Here is an 18637-nt window from a genome sequence, read left to right as displayed (position 1 = left end):
TCCGAATATTCGGCCCGCGGGGGGGGGGGGGGCATAGTAATCAGCAGCAAACCGCTTCAACATGCGGATTTCGGTGTATTCACGGCATTCATTTTGTTATTCTACACAGTATTGTTGTTTTAGAGTTATTTGTTAATGTAACCCAATTTGTGTTCTTTGAAATTGAAAAAGATATAGCTTTGTGTTTGTTACTTTCGTTGCAGTTGTATATGTCTTAAGTGTAATTTGGCTTGGCTTGACAAGCTTTTATTTTGAAGGAGAGGTAGCGCTGTTGACAGGAAGTTGTTGTTGCTTTGGAAACAACGTGACGGAGATGAACGGAGAAAAGTAATATCTACAGTACATATAAAGACGGAGAAAGTTAACAATAAAGTGTATGGTTAAGTGTTAGCACCCCCCGAAGAGGCACAAGCTCTTACGTTGCTATTCGAGTTTTCAATAAATTCAATTTGAAAAAAAAAGGGGGGGAAACGAAGATCACCATCACCAGCCAATCACAATGCGTGACGTCATTGGTAAGCGACGGACCCCGAACACATACGGTAGGCCGAACACATATGGTACTGACACCGGTTCGGAGCTGGAGCTTGAAAAGCAAAACAAATAAATTGTCCGGCCAGAGCAAAAGCACCGCATACGTCACGCTTACGTCGAGGCGGAGGCAGAGACAGGATCAACTCCTGAACAATAACAAAAAGCCCGCATTTATCCAGTTTGTACACAACGATGGAGAAACTTAACAAGAGTTTCAGTGTTTCTGCCATAGACTGTATATATAAAGGTTTCTGCTCATGGTGAAGCAACGTGTCTGCGTGTTAAGGTGGAACCTGAGCATTCACGTTGATCACCTCTCATTATAACTAATTATAAATCTATAAAACTATAAATATTAAACTTTACTTCACGTGTTCATTTGAGAACAGTTGTTACATACCTGGGTGAAGGTTACAGTTCATTTAAATGAAAGATACAACGTTACTCCACACTCATGGTTCAATCCACCTTAAGAAATAAGACCGACCTCGGAAGCAGTTGTGTCTTAAAAAAACCTTTATTGACACGAGTACACTTCTATAACAATATAGTCTAAAACACAGAAATGACTCCGGAAAAGCTGCAGATAGAGCCATAAGGAATGAATGCAACTGATTTCATCCGCGCGGTTTGGCTTTATGAAGCAGGCACGCAAACGGTTAGGTCATGACGCAAACGATGACGCAATGACGCATTACCAGTCGGACACTGGGCGGTGTGAAAAGCGCCGGAGCTAAACCGAAGAACCTGAAAAGCTCTAGCACGGAGCTTGAACCGGAGTTGCGTTGGTGTGAACAAGGTATAACAGGGCTGCAAAAGAGGGGTACTGTATGAGCAGTATGAGGCATGGCTACAATGGGTGAACTGTTTGGTATTTTAAGCAAAACACTTCACAGACATGTTTTGTATAGGTATGGCCCTACAATATATGTTTCCAATATAGCATAATAGGTCCACTTTAAACATTGATAAGTCAAAAACTGTAAAGTATATAAAAAATCTGAATAAGATTTTAATAGCCGAAGGTCTTGTTATCATTTTAAAGTTGGAATGAAGTCTCTAGCTGAAAGTGTGTGTGTGTGTGTGTGTGTGTGTGTGTGTGTGTGTGTGTGTGTGTGTGTGTGTGTGTGTGTGTGTGTGTGTGTGTGTGTGTGTGTGTGTGTGTGTGTGTGTGTGTGTGTGTGTGTGTGTGTGTGTGTGTGTGTGTTCATGATAATGAAGGAACTGTCAGCCAGAGCAACAGCGTGGCTCAAGGTTTATCTCCAATGGAGCTCTATGGCACAGAGGAGGAAACTGTATCAGCCTTTAAATACACACACAATACTCCAATTGCACTGTGATTCTAACAAGGCAAACAAACCGCAAGCTACTTATTTTTGTTGTTTAAGTGAGTGTAAAGATTTTACCGGGTCAATTCCGAGTGGGTAAGGCCCGTTGAACACACCAGGAACAGCCGGGTCCAACTGCAGCACCCGATTTCCATCGAGTGTCTCAAACCTAGGACAGATCAGGAGGAAATGAATACATACAAATGTTGACTGTTTACTTGCTGGTGGCTTTAGAGGAACCAGCAACACCTTTTAGAATACCAACAAAAACAGCATAGAAGTTAAATAAAATCAATAAATATAATGGTAAGTTATAAGATAGCGGGGGGTGAAGGACTAGTTTAAAACATAATATTTGTGATATTTCATGAAAATATCAGAATATTTAGGTCAGTTTTCTATGGAATCATTGAAGCACAGGTTAGTTGGCAGATCACAGACATTAGTAAAAGTTTCTGTACAGGCACACAAAACCATGCCGAGCAGCAAGAAGCCCTGCAGCTGTTGTTCCAAAAGTTGTTGTTACAAGTATCATACAATGTGTTAATGAGTAAGCATTAGATGGCGTAAGTTGGTATATTTCTTCACATTAGACAGAAACAAGTTACCTGTTGCCCTCTCTTCTTGTCTTTATGCTAAGCTAGGCTAACTACGTCCTGACTCCAGCACTGTGCTGAAAACACAGACATTGCAATTGATATCCATCTTCTCATCTCATTATCAGCAAGAAAGTGAATATGAGTATTTCACAAAATGTTAAAAATAATCCTTTAACATTTGATGAGCAATTTTCATGCCAAAATGCTACACCAACAAGAGCTATGCATTGTTGTTGATTTCCTCTTTGATTTGTTGTAGACATACTAGAATCTAGATTAACCGGAAAACAATTGAAATGAAGGATGTGCTCTTCTCAAACAGAATCAGTATAAGCAGAAGGGATTTTATGACTTACGTCCAGTTGGCTCCTTTAGTGCTAAACATTGGCCTGACGCTCCATCCAGAGCCAAACATGTTGAGTGACTTGGAGAAGCAGTCGTTGTAAATGATACCAGTGTACATGGAGAAGAGCCCCATCAGCAGGATGATATAGCGACCAGCAAACACCATGTTGAATATCTACAGAGACACACAACAACTTAAAAATCTCATATGTTTACGTTTAATATGTGCACTGTAAGTTTGAACTGCTGAGCTACTCATTACTGGATAAGTTATGTGTTATCGTACCTCGTTGTCACTTTTCTGGGCGACGAGGCGACTCTCTCTGATCACCAGGTAGAGGGCAGCACAGGTCATCAGTGTGCCATGACCCATGTCCCCAAACATCACAGCAAACAGGAAGGGGAAGGTGATGATGGTGTATGGAGCTGTGACAGGCGACAATCACACATAAGCACTCAAATGGTCATTCACTCAAATATCAATTAGTATAATTTGATTTGTACTAGGTAAAAGGTATTAATTCCACATAAAAGAAAGTTCATAGCAATCTTAATATTCAATCAATGCAGCATTAAAGCAAGATGTTCTGAGATTACTGTTATATTCCAACAAGGCTGTCTCTCTTTCGCCTTCATATTCTTTGCCTGAGGTTTTGAGGAATGCCTCTGTACCTCGTCAGTAAAGCCCTGTAGCTTGCATTAGGAACATTTCATTTTTTCTTTTCTCACTGCCATGGTTCTACTTATTGGCCGCATTCAATTATTTGTGAATTCGCTGGTTAGTCTTTTGCCATAGAAAATGATATAATAACAAGAAAAAAATGGCTGCATTTTCTGTATAACCTGGATTGATTTCCCGGTAGTTCCCGATGCCGTAGGCGTCCACGATGTTCTGGAAGCCTGACGTGAACTTGTTGGTCTTGTTGAAGGTGGGCGGGGTTTGCTTGGTCTGCATCCTGTTGAGAATGGACGGCACTGTGGAGCCACTCCTCTCCTATCAAAGAAAGCCCAGGTACATGTTGTAACAGTAAGAACAGATGACAGGGGGGTCCATACAACCTCATGACATGTCCTACATTTACTAAATTCACTAAATGCATGTCAGAAACAAATCCTTTAGCCTGTTTTCGGTTGGTTTTGGCTTTCCCACTTGTAATTAAATAATATACATTTTTTTTATGCACAATATTATTCTCCAATGGGCAAGCTTTTGTACCAACTAATAATGTTGTTACTGTATTGGTGTGATCCTGTTGCATTTGAGTGGGTGGGAACTAACCTGTATTCATAATCACTTTAGTTCCAACAGCCTAACAGCAAATCCTGAGTACAGTAAAGGTGTGAACCATGGGGGGGCCCAATAAAATAGTCCTTAAGCCCAAAGTCATCCTTGATGAGCAATGACATGAGTGGCTGCTATAAATGCTCTGCGACCTGCCACAGGTTAAGTGAAGAACAATCGAAATGTTGAGACCCAGATTGCAGCACTTAGTATAATATAGGTCACAACAGCAAGAAGCAGAGGGGAAATATGGAGAAAATAAAATAAAGGAATAAGATGGGCAATAATAACTGAATACATTTAAGATTGTAGCTTATGGCTTTATTGATGCGACGTGTGCAGGACATGGAGAGAGAAATATGGGACCCTACACTACACATAAAACAATATTATGAAGAATTTATGTGAATAAATAAATACACAACCAACTCACCGTCCCTCTGCGGAGAGCGAACTGGATGGAGTCCAGGTCCGAGACGGGACACCACACCTCAGCAATCAGACACTTCTGCGTGACGTCAATGTTGCACAGGTTGAGCGTGTGGTAGATGGCCTTCATCTTCCTCACCTTGATGAACCACACCCGCATGGTCTTGGAGGCGGCCTGCAGCACTCGCTGACGGTGGTCCTCTGTTTGGTTCAGCACCTACAGACGCAGGGTGGAGCCATTTGTTTTAGAGTGTAGATCCTGGTCCAGTCAACACTGGATATTGGGATGTGTTGGCTTGATAGTGTAGAAGATTCAACTAATTGGAGGTGTTATAATAATGTAAGTGGTTGCCATGGCACAGGAATCATTAGTTTGGCATGTCATTTATTTAATTATTATTGATTTCCTTTTTCTTTTTACAAGTTATTTCTTCTCTCTCTGTTGGGTTTCATCTCGGTGTTGCATGGCGTCTTGTCATGCAAGCATAATGAGGGCTTAACATCTGAAATGTGCAATATTTGTATTGTAAATGTTGACGAATGGTAGAAATTGATTGGTTTTACTATACTTCACTTTGGCTCAGGTCATTTGTAATGCACATCATTATATTTGTATGTAAACCTGAGTAAAATGCACTAATTCTGTAGAGTTGAATACATTGTATTTGATTGACAGGCTCAGACTAGAGCAGACCTCTCAAGCAGAACCAGGCTTTTTCCAGGCTCAGTAAGGGCACACTTTAGGAAACCACAACACTGTGAGGCAGAACAAAGCTCTTTCAGAGATGAGAACTAGTGCACAAGAAAACCCCCCTCTGCATGATGAAGCCTTTTGTTATTTGATTGAAAATAAATGTTCTAAAGGAAAACTGAGCCTGAATACAGACATCCTGTTGTGCAAAGTTTCAGAATCATTTCTTGTTGTTAAGTCAGCAGCAGGGTAACAAAGCGTGCAAAGACCCTTTGAAATAATTATTAAATAAACTGACCCTCATTTTGCTGTATTTTTATTTATATTGGTTAATTGAATGTGTATGTAATGTAGTGATGAGTGGTAAAGGTCCTTTCTTGTGACAAACGTACCATCTGGAGGTCGTCGATGCGGCTGTTGACTCCGGCCAGCATCTCCTTCCTTTCCTGTGAGGTCTCTGGACACGGGTAGAGAGAGGCACGGAACCTGTACAAATACACAACATATTAAATACACACCCTGTACTTCTGCTTCCACCACGCTCCTTTTTTTACATTACTTGATGAAACAAACATGGAAACGTGCAATTATTGCGCAGTGGAGACAACAGACAGCAGGGAGATTATATTTATAAAAAGGTACTCCGGAGAGTTAGCACTGCATCTCAATCAAGTTTGGAACTTGATAGTGACAAATACAAAATAATGGTCAACATTGAAGCAGAAGAGGCAGTTTATATCAATCCCAGAGTCCCGAATATGACTCCAAAACCTTGATTCCAATAAACAATAACAATTATTATGTTTGTTTAACCCTCTCTGCCTGGTAAAAACTAATGTCTTTCAAACTCCGAAGAATTTTGAATATAAATATATTTATGAAAAGTTGTAAATGTGGGCAAGATAACCCTGTGTACAATGTGCCTGTTAATGCCCAGAAATCCTGGATGGTGTTCTGACATCAAGTGTAAAGCACAGAAGTACTGTGAGAGCAAATTCCTTTAATGGCCACTAGATGTTAGAGCCAAGAAAATGCTGACCATTTGGCAATGTTTAAAATGTTGACCAGGCTTGTCCAATACTTCCTCCGGTCTACGATGACCTGTTTGCTAGTCTGGATAAACAGCATTCTTATGGATCCCACTGTTATCGTGGCCATGACAGTCCTAACCATATTTTTCCACCTATGGTACCAACATTTATCTCTGAGTTTGACTTTTATTGTCATTTTCACTTTTATATAATACTATCTCGTATAATATTGTGAATGATTCTTAGTTCATAACACCCACCCCTCACAGATCTTCTTCACCCTGTTCTTCAGCTGGTCGCCTTGGAAGAAGATAATGAACACTGATTTGACGACTTGGTCTCCCTGTTGGAAAGAAAACAAGTTTTAAAAAAACATCCACAACTTAAATATTGGATCTGTTGTATAAGTAAATAAAAACGGTTAGAAATGCATATGACCGATTTTTGTATGCTTCTCTGTACTTTTTCTTCTTAATGTGTATTCCTACTTGTCTCTATGATGTATGTTAAGTGTGCTGACCGTGGCGGGGTCCTCCAGAGGATCCTCAATCTCTGCCTTCCTTAAGAAGACGTTTCCCCGGCATACCCTCCACAGCATCCTCTCAAAGGTTGGAATCCTCTCCCTGCTGATCACTCCGGCCACAAACCTGAACAGACAAAACAAATCAGAGCAGATAACACAAAAGAAAACAAACCACAGAATGTACTTAGTCACTCTTTTGTTTTTAAGCAGGACCATGTTCCTGTTCATTACCCAAATCAAATCATCCTTGGTCAGGTGTGGCTGATTGCTTTTTGTAAAGCTACCAGGTATTTGAATAAGCAACATACAAAAAACACATCATAAAGCACAATTATATCATAAAAGATGGGAGGTTTTGTTTGTATAATGCAAAATGACACAGATGTAAACGGAAAACAAAATGTAATTATGATCAATTTATATTACTATTCCAATATTTGCCAAGACAAGTGGTGGATGTGTATGAGAGAATATGATGCAGTTAATATGCTTACCCAAGTCTAAGTGGGGCCCCTCGACCCCCCTCATTGCCCTCCATCAGAGAGGAAGACTCCTCCAGCAGGTTGGGATCCTCCATCTATCAGTGACATGAAGAAGAACTTAGTTACTTTATTTAGCACATTAATGATCTGCTGTGGTGTGAACGTCTGAGAAGGTGAAGAAGCAAACCTCATCAAAGAACTGCTGCGTTCGGCGGAGGATGTGTTTGAGCTCTGTCAGCTCCAGGAAGTTCTTCTTCAGGGCCTCCTGGTTGGTGTTGATTTCCTTCAGTTCGTTCTCAAGCTTCTCAAAGGTGGCCTGCCAGTCACAATGAGCAGCGTAAATACAACATAAACACTGTGCTCTTAACAAATGTGCATCATTACTGTGGAATCCTGCATATTGTTTATTCTGTATATAAAAATGTAAATGCATGAACCTTAAATAACTAACCACTTCATCATGCTTTAATGACTGTAGTCTCTGTCTGTGTGTCCAACCATTAGACTGATATCATTCATGTTTGTGGTGTGTGTTGCTGAGGATCAGAGGCAGTTCAGTGCCGTCCATAGAGCTATTTGGATCAGCAGTTCTGTAGAAAACACCTCTGACAAGAGCCATATAAGCAGGACTCTTTACAACACAGAGCCACAAGAGGAGAACGTGTCTTTTCATATTGTAGGCGATGCTGACTTTGTGTTTGTTTTGGAATGTGACAGTTTAAAATGCTTTTTGGGGTAAAATCAAAGCCATATGAAGTGTGTTTTTATCATCCCTTCTATTGAACGTTGATTAAATGAATGTATTAATGCATCTCATAATGACTGCAGATGGCCGGCCGCTTACCTCCAGGTCGATCATGTCCCTGGGAAAGGGAACCTCTGGATTCTCTCCAGTGTCCACAGTTGGGATTGCAGCTTTCTTGATCTCTTTCTCCACAAACCCTGTTCAGAGAGAATCCATGATTCAATATCTTACCAATGAAAAACAATGTTCTTTATGTTTTTCCAGATTAGTTTTCCTCACTGACACAACTGCAATTTTGAAAAGTGTTCAGAATCAATCTCATGACTTACTCAGTTTCCTGTCCATCTCCTCACATCTCCTCACTTCATTCACAAACTTGCGCTGGAACACGTTGACATCAGGATTCAGCTGTGGGTGGACAAAAATATGGGAATATTAATTAGGATATCATGACTCAATAGTTATGGATATGGATCTAAAACTTAGTGACTTATAATGAAAGAATTATTTTTTTTAATCATTATACATTATTGAATTAGATCATTTCTGCCTCCAGAGGAGCTGAAAGATGGCATAGCATGGATTATTCATACTCACATCTCTGAACTGGACCATGCCCAGTTCTCCCAGCTCACTGACGCAGCAGTAGGCTGCCTCTGATTGGAGGAAGAGCTGGGCCAGTGTCATCTCCTCACTCCTGAACAGTTCCCCCATGATGACAAGCTCACTCCACCACCACTATAACAAAGAAGTACTGCACCTGGGGTCGGAGGTAATGTAAAAATAAAGAAAGATTATTAAAATATATTTAATATTATTTTTGAAAAAGGTTGAGTCAGAAAACAAAGAAACAATACTTTTTTTTAACAATTTTTTTATCGTATAGTAATACAAATTGGTACTGTACAGAACAACAACTTTCTCATACAGTAATATATTGTTAAACTATATTTACTATACAACATTGTTTTGCGAAGTAATCAAGGCATGATTAACAACGGGACAAAGTGGGCAAACATATGGCTGCAACTAATGATTATTTTCATAATAGTATAATCATACATTTCCTGATTCCTCCGATCTCTATTTCTTAAAATATCCCAAAACAATGAGGCAAAGGTCACGTCTTCAAATGTCATGTGTTGGCCAACTTTTGACCAATATCAAAAAGATATTCAGCAAACTGTAAACTAGAATTTGTGATTTTTTAACAAAGATTGAATAATAAATGGTGGTCAATGAAGTACACAAGTAGTACAGTTTAAGCATTGTTATTACTATTCAACATTCTGATGTATTTTTGCATAACTCATAGTAGAAAGCCTATACACAGGAGGATGCTAAAGCTAAAAACGAAAGGTAATGGCACTTATAGGCCAAGGATGGATAACGTTATAATAACAGCTCACACACAATGCAATGACGTAGCCAAATGAATAGAATGGCCGAACTGCAAGTAATAACTTTCACTATAAATACCACTGGGCTTCTTTTTTTTAAATATGAGTTTAATGTTAGCCCTATAGTTAGCATGCAGAGACTCTGTGGTGTCGCAGCATCATGATGTTGTGCTCTGCCCTTCACTGAAGGACGCCATGATGATGATGCTGCTGCTGCATCCGGAGAGCATCTGTCAACCGCTCTCATCCCTCCTTTCACAATTAACACCCAATTCATAACATATAATAACCAATATTTTAACGTTTATGCTTTTTTCTACTACACGAACATGTCACACCCGATATAGTCCCAACGCTAGAATAGGATTTAGGTTCTTAACAGGTTAAGAATAACGTTCGGATGCTGTAGTAGCCCAACATTTCAGAACGAGGACCACTCGGTTAATTTAACAAACACACATTTGTGTAAACGTACAAATATAACATTTGCGACCATTAGGCTCGAGGAAAAAACGACGAAGAAGAGGAAGAAAGCAGTTGGCGCTGACATATTATCACCGTCGTGCCAACCCAAACGTCAAAATATGTAATTTTTCGAACTATAATTAATAATTCCCCTACTGAAACTAAGTCTGAAACGCCAACATAACCTTATTTTACATTAGAGACATTTAAATATCAATTGAATCACCTGTGTAGGATGCAGATGGATGCTGAGGTCCAGGGTGATACGTCAAGCTAGATACAGTCGGCCGGAAAAACACCCCAATGTGGAAGATTTCAAAATAAAATCATGACATATTTATCCTACTTTTTGAACGTTCCATTTCAAATGCCTATCATACCTTTGCTATAGTAAATATCACCTATCGTGGGGCATTCTGTTGCTCCATTCTATCTATCATGATGGTCAAATTATTGTCATGGTTATTTTATTTTGAAAATCCGAACCAGAATCACATTCTAAAATCCGTGACTTTGATTGAGTGGTAAGGGATTTATGATTTATGATGATGATGGACCATGTCAATGACTCATTCACACTGTACACATATATTGTTACGTGCCGTGTTGTGTTTGTGTGTGTCTCTCTCCCCTTCTCCCCCTAATTCTCTCCCTGCAGGTGCAGCCTTTCCCCCAGGTGCTCCCAATCCCCAATCAGGGCCTCCATAAAGGACCTGAGGAAGGCTGCAATCTCTCTCTCCTCTGGGCTGCATCTGTCTCTGTCTCTGTCTCTGTCTCTGTCTCTGTCTCTGTCTCTGTCTCTGTCTCTGTGTGAGGCCTGGTTTAACCTGTGTTTTGTTTATTGTCAGGAGATGTGCTCCAATTTACCTTTGTGTATTGTTTAATTTAGTCACTTTCTTTTAGGAGAAAGTTGTTATTAGTTTACTTTGCAAATTGGCTGGTGAGACCTTTTTTTCTTTTGATTATTAAACATCACCTTGTGGCTTCTTCAGCAATCAGTTTCCTCTCTTTTCTCTCTCTCTCCCGGTTATTTTATATTTGTGTTACTTCCCTTTCCATCCCTAGTCCAGGAGGGAATGTAACAATATACATCAAAAAAGGCGTTTATGAGAAGGAATACATATAAGGACAACCTAAAGGTAACATATTGTTTATTTATTTTTACTTTAAAGAAAAAGTCAATGTATCGAAAAAGAAAAAATCCCTGCCTTCAATAAACCGCAGGTTATTAGTCTTCTTCTTCTCCATCCAACTAGTCAGAGTCTTTTCATTAACGCATTGTAATTGTTTCTGAAGAAAAAATCGGGCATGTCATTCAGACAATCGTGTTGCCTCTGGCCGGGGTGACTGACTCGGCATCCGTTGCATATTTCTTCTCTGTACCGATGTATCACCCCCTCCACAATATCAACCAACACTGATTTCACTGTGTCCATAAACAGAGACGTCTTGGCCCAAGGAGCAAAATAAGCAGCAGTAGTACTGCAAGATTCGGGTGTCCAGAATGGTGGTGATGATGGTAGTCCAGGAGTTTGTTCCTGGCTGCAACTCACGGGGGGAGACTTGGTTTTTCTCAGATCCATGGCTAGTTTTCAAACTGTCGTCTTAGTTGGGGTCCTTAGTTTTAGATGCTTTGCTGAGTGGAGGGAGGGACTTATTGCGTTGAATGGGGGAGTTACCTGTAGAATTGAGAGTTTTTTCACCAGTATAATGTCCCTCACTGTTTGTCTTTTTTTTTAAAGTTATTTTTCATCTATCATTTTCAACCAAGCAGCAAGAGGTCAAATTTAAGAATAAGTAATAGTTTGTCACCATTTTACGGGAAATAGTCAGAGCGCAATGTCACATCTTAAAGACAGCTTGAACTGGATAAAACGTTAGTCTTCAAACAATACCGTACGTTCTGCATGTTAGTATATCTGGCCAATTGGTTTAGACCCTACTGCCCTAGACGCATGCTCTCAATAGGGAAGTCACGCTTTGGGAAGAGGTGTTTCATTTCACAGATCCACCTTGATTCTTGTTGTGCTGGCTGAAGGAAGAGGGACGGGGGAGGAAAATTCAGAGGATGAAGAAGCAGAAAAATAACTTGTTTTGTAAAACGGACAGCACGTCAGTTTCAAGGAAAAGATGACACCGTGTTTATGCATGACATGCAAAATATCTTGAAGCCCTACAACCACAAAAAAGGTACAAGTATATTGTGTTGAAAATATCGCAAAAAGTCGTAATATTGTATAATGTACTAGTTGCATGTTGTATTTAGCTAAAAACCACTATGTAGTTTTTCAAAAATATAATGGAAAAAGGAGAGAATGACAAAAACAGAATATAACAGTATGTTGAAAAATATGAAAAAAGTAATGTTGTGTTAAAATAACATGAAAGAAATCAAAGTAAAGCATCTAAAAACATATATTTAGAAAAGGAATATTAGTCAAGTCAAGTTATCAAGACTGCATTGTTTCATCGAAACAGTGTTAAAATCACAAACTTGCCTTTTAGAGTCGCAGTCTTTTACAAAAATTCTGTTTTGTTAAGAGCTACCAAAACATAGTAAACATCGCAATTATTCCCAAAACAAACTGGGAATGGGGACATCGATAACATATTTTAATTTTTAATTTTTAATTGATGAACACTTTAAAACAAAAATAATGCTTACAAGTGTTTGCCCAGCAAACAATGTGGGCTTCGTGAATAATTTGACAGCCTTCATGGGAAAACCTGGTCTGATTAAGAGAGACGGCATTCATCCTACTTTGGAAGGTGCAAATCTCATTTCGGCAAACATTTCAGGGCTCTGTGGACTTAATCCATGAAAAACTGGAGTTGAGACCAGGAGGCAGAGTCGCAGTCTTACACGCTTCTCTGCGCTCTCTCCTAGGCAGTCATCCATAGGAATCCCGAACCCAATAAAATACCCAATATTAACGGTGTGTGTGTCTGCCCAAGGACAATTTAAGGTAAAACCTAATAGAGGTGTCATACATAATAACATAATAAAAGTAAATGTAACAACTACTACAGTGCAACAAAACAGGAAGATTAAATGTGGTCTCTTAAACATAAGATCTCTAGCATCTAAAGCAATACTGGTAAATGATTTAATATCAGATTATAATATTGATATATGCTGTCTCACTGAAACTTGGTTGAGACATGAAGAATATGTCAGCATAAATGAGGCCACTCCACCCAGCCATATCAATACTCATATTGCCCGAGGCACGGGCCGAGGAGGTGGAGTTGCAGCAATCTTTGACTCAAGTTTACTTATCAATACTAAACAAAAATTAAATTATACCTCCTTTGAAAGCCTCATTTTCAGTCTTACGCATCCGACCTGGAAAACTTTGCAGCCAATCTTATTTGTTACAGTGTACCGTGCACCAGGTCCTTATTCAGAATTCTTATCAGAATTCTCTGAGTTTTTATCAGCTTTGGTTCTTAAAACAGATAAAGTAATTATCGTAGGTGACTTTAATATTCATGTTGACGATGATAAAAATAGCCTTACTGTTGCATTTAACTCTATATTAGATTCTGTTGGTTTCTGTCAGAGTGTAAATAAACCAACCCACTGCTATAATCACACTCTTGACCTTGTTCTGACTTATGGTATTGAAATTGAGCAACTATTAGTCAAACCGCATAATCCTGCTTTATCCGACCATTTCTTAGTAACTTTTGAAGTACTGTTACTAGACTACAAAGCCTTAGCCAAAAGCTCCTGCAGCAGAAACCTATCTGTTAGTGCTATAGCCAAATTTAAGGAAGAGATTCCACCAATACTTAACTCGATAGCATGTCTGCATGTAGGGGAGGAAACTTATACAAAATGTACACCACCCCAAATTGATCATGTTGTTGATAGTGCTACAGATGCGCTGCGAATAAAATTAGACTCTGTTGCTCCTTTGAAAAAGAAGAAAATAAAAAAACATAGATTAGCTCCATGGCATAATGCCGAAACCCGCAAAATAAAGCAAAAGTCGAGACAACTTGAAAGGATATGGCGTTCCACTAAACTTGAAGAATCTCGTTTAATTTGGCATATTACACTCAATGAATATAAGAAAGCACTGCGTAAAGCGAGAGCAGCATACTACTCTTCATTAATAGATGAGAATAAGAATAATGCAAGATTTCTTTTCAGCACTGTAGCCAGGCTGACAGAGAGCCACAGCTCGACTGAGCCTTCTATTCCCATAGCACTCAGTAGTAATGATTTTATGTGCTTTTTTAACGATAAAATTGTTACTCTTAGAAACAAAATCAATGACCTCTTGCCTTTGACCAGCATAGTGTTATCAACAGCTCCCGGAAACATAAGTTCTAATATTAACCTAGATAGTAAACTAGAATGCTTTTCAGCCATAAACCTTGAACAATTAAATTCAATGATTCTCTCTTCTAAACCATCAACGTATATCTTAGACCCAATTCCAACTAAGCTGTTAAAAGAAGTTTTTCCATTAATTAGCACTTCTTTATTAAATATTATGAATATGTCTTTATTATCAGGCTATGTTCCACAATCATTCAAAGTAGCAGTGATAAAACCGCTTCTTAAAAAGCACAACCTCGATCCAGAGGTTTTAGCCAACTATAGACCTATTTCTAATCTTCCGTTCCTCTCAAAAATTCTTGAGAAAGCAGTCGCAAAACAGCTGTGTGATTACTTAAAAAACTATGATTTATTTGAAGATTTTCAGTCTGGCTTTAGAACACAACATAGCACAGAGACAGCTCTGGTTAAAGTCACAAATGACATTCTAATAGCCTCTGACAAGGGACTTGTCTCTATTCTTGTCTTGCTCGATCTTAGTGCTGCATTTGATACTATCGACCATGATATCCTATTGCAAAGACTAGAGCACTTAGTTGGCATACAGGGAACTGCTTTAGGCTGGTTTAGGTCCTATCTATCTGAACGCTCTCAGTTTGTACGTGTCAACGATGAATCTTCCATGCAAACCAAAGTTAGCCATGGAGTGCCACAGGGCTCAGTGCTTGGACCTATTTTGTTCACCCTATATTTGCTTCCGTTAGGCAATATTATAAGGAATCATTCTGTAAACTTTCATTGTTATGCGGATGATACTCAATTATATTTATCAATCAAGCCTGATGAAATTAATAAAATTGTTCTTAGTTCAGGTGTTTAACAGTCTTGTGGCCTGTGGTATGAAACGGTCCCTGAGTCTGGTGGGTTTAGTCCTGATGCTGCGGTACCGCCTGCCAGACGGCAGCAGACAGAACGGTTTGTGGCTGGGGTGATGGGGGTCTTTTGTAATCCTGAGGGATTTCTTCCTGAGCCGCTGGGAGTAAAGGTCCTTCATGGATGGCAGCTGGTGACAGTGGCGGACTGGCCATCGGGACTTTACTGAAGTGGGCTGGTCCCCCCCTTGTTGACAATTTACTACTGTGCCGGTCGAGATGCCCGGGCTGATTTTTAGTCCCAGTCCGCCCCTGCCTGGTGATGTGCTTTGCAGTTTTCACCACCCTCTGTTTCTCTATTTGTTGAGGTAAATGCACTTTGGTGAAGTTCTGGCTGTTAATCCGATAATGGGAACAGTAAATCAATATTCCCTCTCTGTTTAGTGTTGGTTTGACCTGCAACTACTCCTGAGATCTCGCTATAAAACAATAGAAATATCCAGCTTTATTTGCCTGGTATGTGTGCATGGACTGTGTAAAGGTGCACATACAAGGTATTTGACTCTGTAAATGTACATATGTAACACAGATGGATGTACTGTACATGTAAAATCAAATAACACAAAGCTAGACCTTTCTCCTCACTTTAGCATCTGGGTAAATCTCAAAAGCTAGACTCGTGATTAATCCAAGAAAGTGGTTGATACACAGAAAATATTGAAAGTAAATCCTTCTGCTGGGCCTTCTTTATGATTGATATAAATACGGTCTGCATTTGACATGTAATGTATAAAGAATGGTTGTTTTGCACGTTTTGTTTTGTCGACTGGCCACAGCAGTGCCTTGATGGATGTTAAAGTCATGCTTTTCTGGTTATTACCCGTCCCCTTCTGTGTTACAGTATGAAGGTTTTTATGCATGTAAACGGTCTGCAGAGTCACAAACCCTCAAAGTACAACCTGTAGTAAAACTCTCACACAGAAAATACCTCCCCAAAACGCCTCGTTGGAGATACGTCATTGTCCATTTGATTCTTCCGGGTACGGATGATGTCAACCGTACCCGGAACGAAATTGACCAATCCGTGGAGCCGTTACGTTACGTCCGCGGAGCCGTTACGTTAAGCTCCCGCTGATTGGTCCAAATTGACCAATCCACGGACTTCCTCACACGCACACTCAGTGCAAGCAGCTCTGCTGATTTCTCCTCCCTGGCTGCAGGCTGATAACAGACAGTTGAGATCGCTGCGAAATTCTCTCTGCAGACCCATTCTCAAAGCGTTTATCAACCTTTTTCTTATTCAATATCAAGCCACACTTATTGTTTTTACTTCGGCTGTGACTTTGTGTGTGCTCAGGATGAGTTTGGCTGTGTTTCGCTGTGTATCGCTAAACAAGGAAACAACACCTCCACGGAGCTTAGCGCGATTCACAACGTCCCGACCAATCAGAGCACACTGTGCTCACAGGGAGGGTGGGGGCTGGAGCTACTGGAGCTACAACGAGCCGTTAAAGGCAGAGAGTGAAATTCAGTGAATAGACGTAGTTTACAGAGATGCTGTATGAGAAACCAATGTGAGTTTGGAAAATTGCACAATATAAATCTATTCTAGTAGACCTCAACAATGGAATTATGATCAGTGGAAATGGCCATGACATGGGACCTTTAATGCGTTGCGTTCCGGCATAAGTTGAGATGGCTTTTTGATTGTTGACCCTGCCTTTTTTACCAGAACCTTCCGCTATAACACCTAAGCTCTGTCAAAAAGGTGGTTTCATACAAATGAATGAGGTAGATGGAATTATTTAATCTTACTCTGAACATTGGCAAAAACAATGATATTAGAGTTTACAAGAAACTGATCGAAAACAAGGATCATGTGGGCCACTAAACCACAAAAAACTAGGCTCAAAGGACATGAGGGGGCTTATAGGGCGTATCCTCTGTGGGTCCATGACTAATATGAACACTTTTCACATCACACATCCTCATTGGAGCTTGTGCTATTAAAAGAATATTGATCAGCCTTTATTTTCCACCATAATCAGTCATGCTAGAGATGTATTGCCCCCTTCATTTTGTTATAGTCTGTACTATATCAAACTCTGATTAGATGATCATCCTTGTTCCAACTTGTGTCTCTAAGATGCTTATGATACTTCAATTTGTATTACCTTGAATAAAGTGCTACCAAAACCACTCCTCGGGCTCCTGAGAATAAAGTCTGCCAGATGTGGTGGAATACTGCACAACTGGCCAAGCGTTGAGTCAGTACTAACAAGATCCTGTAGAATGTTCCCCTTACAAACAGCCACAGCAGCGTTTTACCCCCTTTCATTACACATGGAGCAGGGTTTAAACCAGGACACTGGCTGGTTGCTAGCAGGCAGTTTTGGAAACATGCAACTCCCATAATGTACATAAATGACTGGGGCAGAGCTTAACAGCTTTTATAGCTTTCTGACTCGTTCCGGGGTGCCCTGTGTATGCAGTAGAATGTTTTTTCCAAATGTTTGCTTGTGTGTAGAAGAGAGCAGAGCATGCCACATAGACTTATATGGAGTACAAATCTAGGTTCTGAATGGAAGTTGCTCTCTCCATGAATGCTTTCCATGAATTCCACATAAGAGATTGACTCTCTATAAATGTGTTCACAAGCAGTTGTGGAAAGATCAGACCACCACACCCAATGAAACAAGTCTTTCTTCAAAGATGAAGCATGATGGGGCCACAGTCTCTACTCTCCTGAAGATGCTGAGTTATCTATTTTGACAAAGTGGCGACCTCTTCTTTCTTCTTCAATGTTCATTTTTTACCATTGAGAGTACGATGGCAGATAAAGTAGCCGCTTTAGTGCATGGCTACCTTGTGATTGACAATTAGCGACACTATAAGATAAGATATACTTTATTGATCCTAATTTAGTAATTGTTTTTGTTGAGGCAGCATGTAAAACAAAGTATTGCACATTAATAGAAAAACAGCGTTGTTCAAGGTTTGAACATTGCATCAAGTCTATTTGAAAGAATTTCACATGTGCCCAATGTGAAATGTAGATGATACTGCAACCATAACAGATTTGTGTGGAAACAATTATATTTTATGCAATTGACTTATGAAAAAAAATAGGAGTATTTTCTTAATGACAAAACAGTGCTAAATGAAGAACTTAAGATTCAAGTTATTTTAATTTTTACTTTGGAAATATCATGTTGACAAAACAATTTTAACTCAAGGTCTACTGAAAAACTTTTTCGGAACTACCAACCACATGCCACAGCCTTCATCAGTGAATGGCGTTGTCATGGTGCCAGCCTCATGACCAACATATTTGCTGCTGAAGGCAGAGAGAAAAAGTGATTATGTGTGTGTGAAATGATAGTAGTAATCTTTGAGCAGCAAAGTACATAAATACTTTTGTGTGTTGGAGAAAGGGGCACATGAAATGTTAGCTTCAACAGCAATACTTCCAGAAGGCATCACAAGATGATTGTTTTGCCAATTAGCTTCTTTATGACCTTTTCTTTCTGTTTACTTTCATCCATCATAAATCCATCCCACCTTCCATCAACTGAATATGCTCTGCAAAGAAATGTTGAAAGGAGTGGAAACAGGAAGAG

The 18637-nt window shown here is 39.6% G+C and overlaps 1 protein-coding gene across 1 annotated transcript; it reads right to left on the bottom strand.

The window, feature by feature from the left end:
• Window positions 1-1872: 1872 nt before the first annotated feature.
• LOC307025764 (V-type proton ATPase 116 kDa subunit a 1-like) lies at window positions 1873-10587 on the bottom strand. Its single transcript, XM_079660624.1, has 14 exons — window positions 10081-10587; window positions 8587-8749; window positions 8319-8397; window positions 8089-8186; window positions 7432-7560; window positions 7257-7339; window positions 6760-6886; window positions 6500-6582; window positions 5601-5694; window positions 4522-4734; window positions 3650-3800; window positions 3093-3232; window positions 2818-2981; window positions 1873-2031 (listed from the first exon to the last, which is right to left on the bottom strand). The coding sequence occupies exons 2-14, from the start codon at window positions 8701-8703 to the stop codon at window positions 1905-1907; spliced, it is 1605 nt and encodes a 534-aa protein (XP_079516750.1). The 5' UTR covers window positions 8704-8749; window positions 10081-10587; the 3' UTR covers window positions 1873-1904.
• Between the last annotated feature and the right edge of the window lie 8050 nt (window positions 10588-18637).

Source organism: Notothenia rossii (assembly GCF_949606895.1).
Source record: "Notothenia rossii genome assembly, chromosome: 11".
NCBI lineage: Eukaryota > Metazoa > Chordata > Actinopteri > Perciformes > Nototheniidae > Notothenia > Notothenia rossii.
This window is presented reverse-complemented; position numbering and strand designations above follow the sequence as displayed.

What these genes read in the sequence shown, in the direction of transcription:
- LOC307025764 (XM_079660624.1), bottom strand. Translation starts at nt 8,703, where the DNA reads ATGGGGGAACTGTTCAGGAGTGAGGAGATGACACTGGCCCAGCTCTTC. An exon ending in GGAGATGGACAGGAAACTGA is followed by an intron (nt 8,187 to 8,318) that starts GTAAGTCATGAG and finishes CTCTCTGAACAG; the next exon opens with GGTTTGTGGAGAAAGAGATC. An exon ending in GTGAAGAAGATCTGTGAGGG is followed by an intron (nt 5,695 to 6,499) that starts GTGGGTGTTATG and finishes GTATTTGTACAG; the next exon opens with GTTCCGTGCCTCTCTCTACC.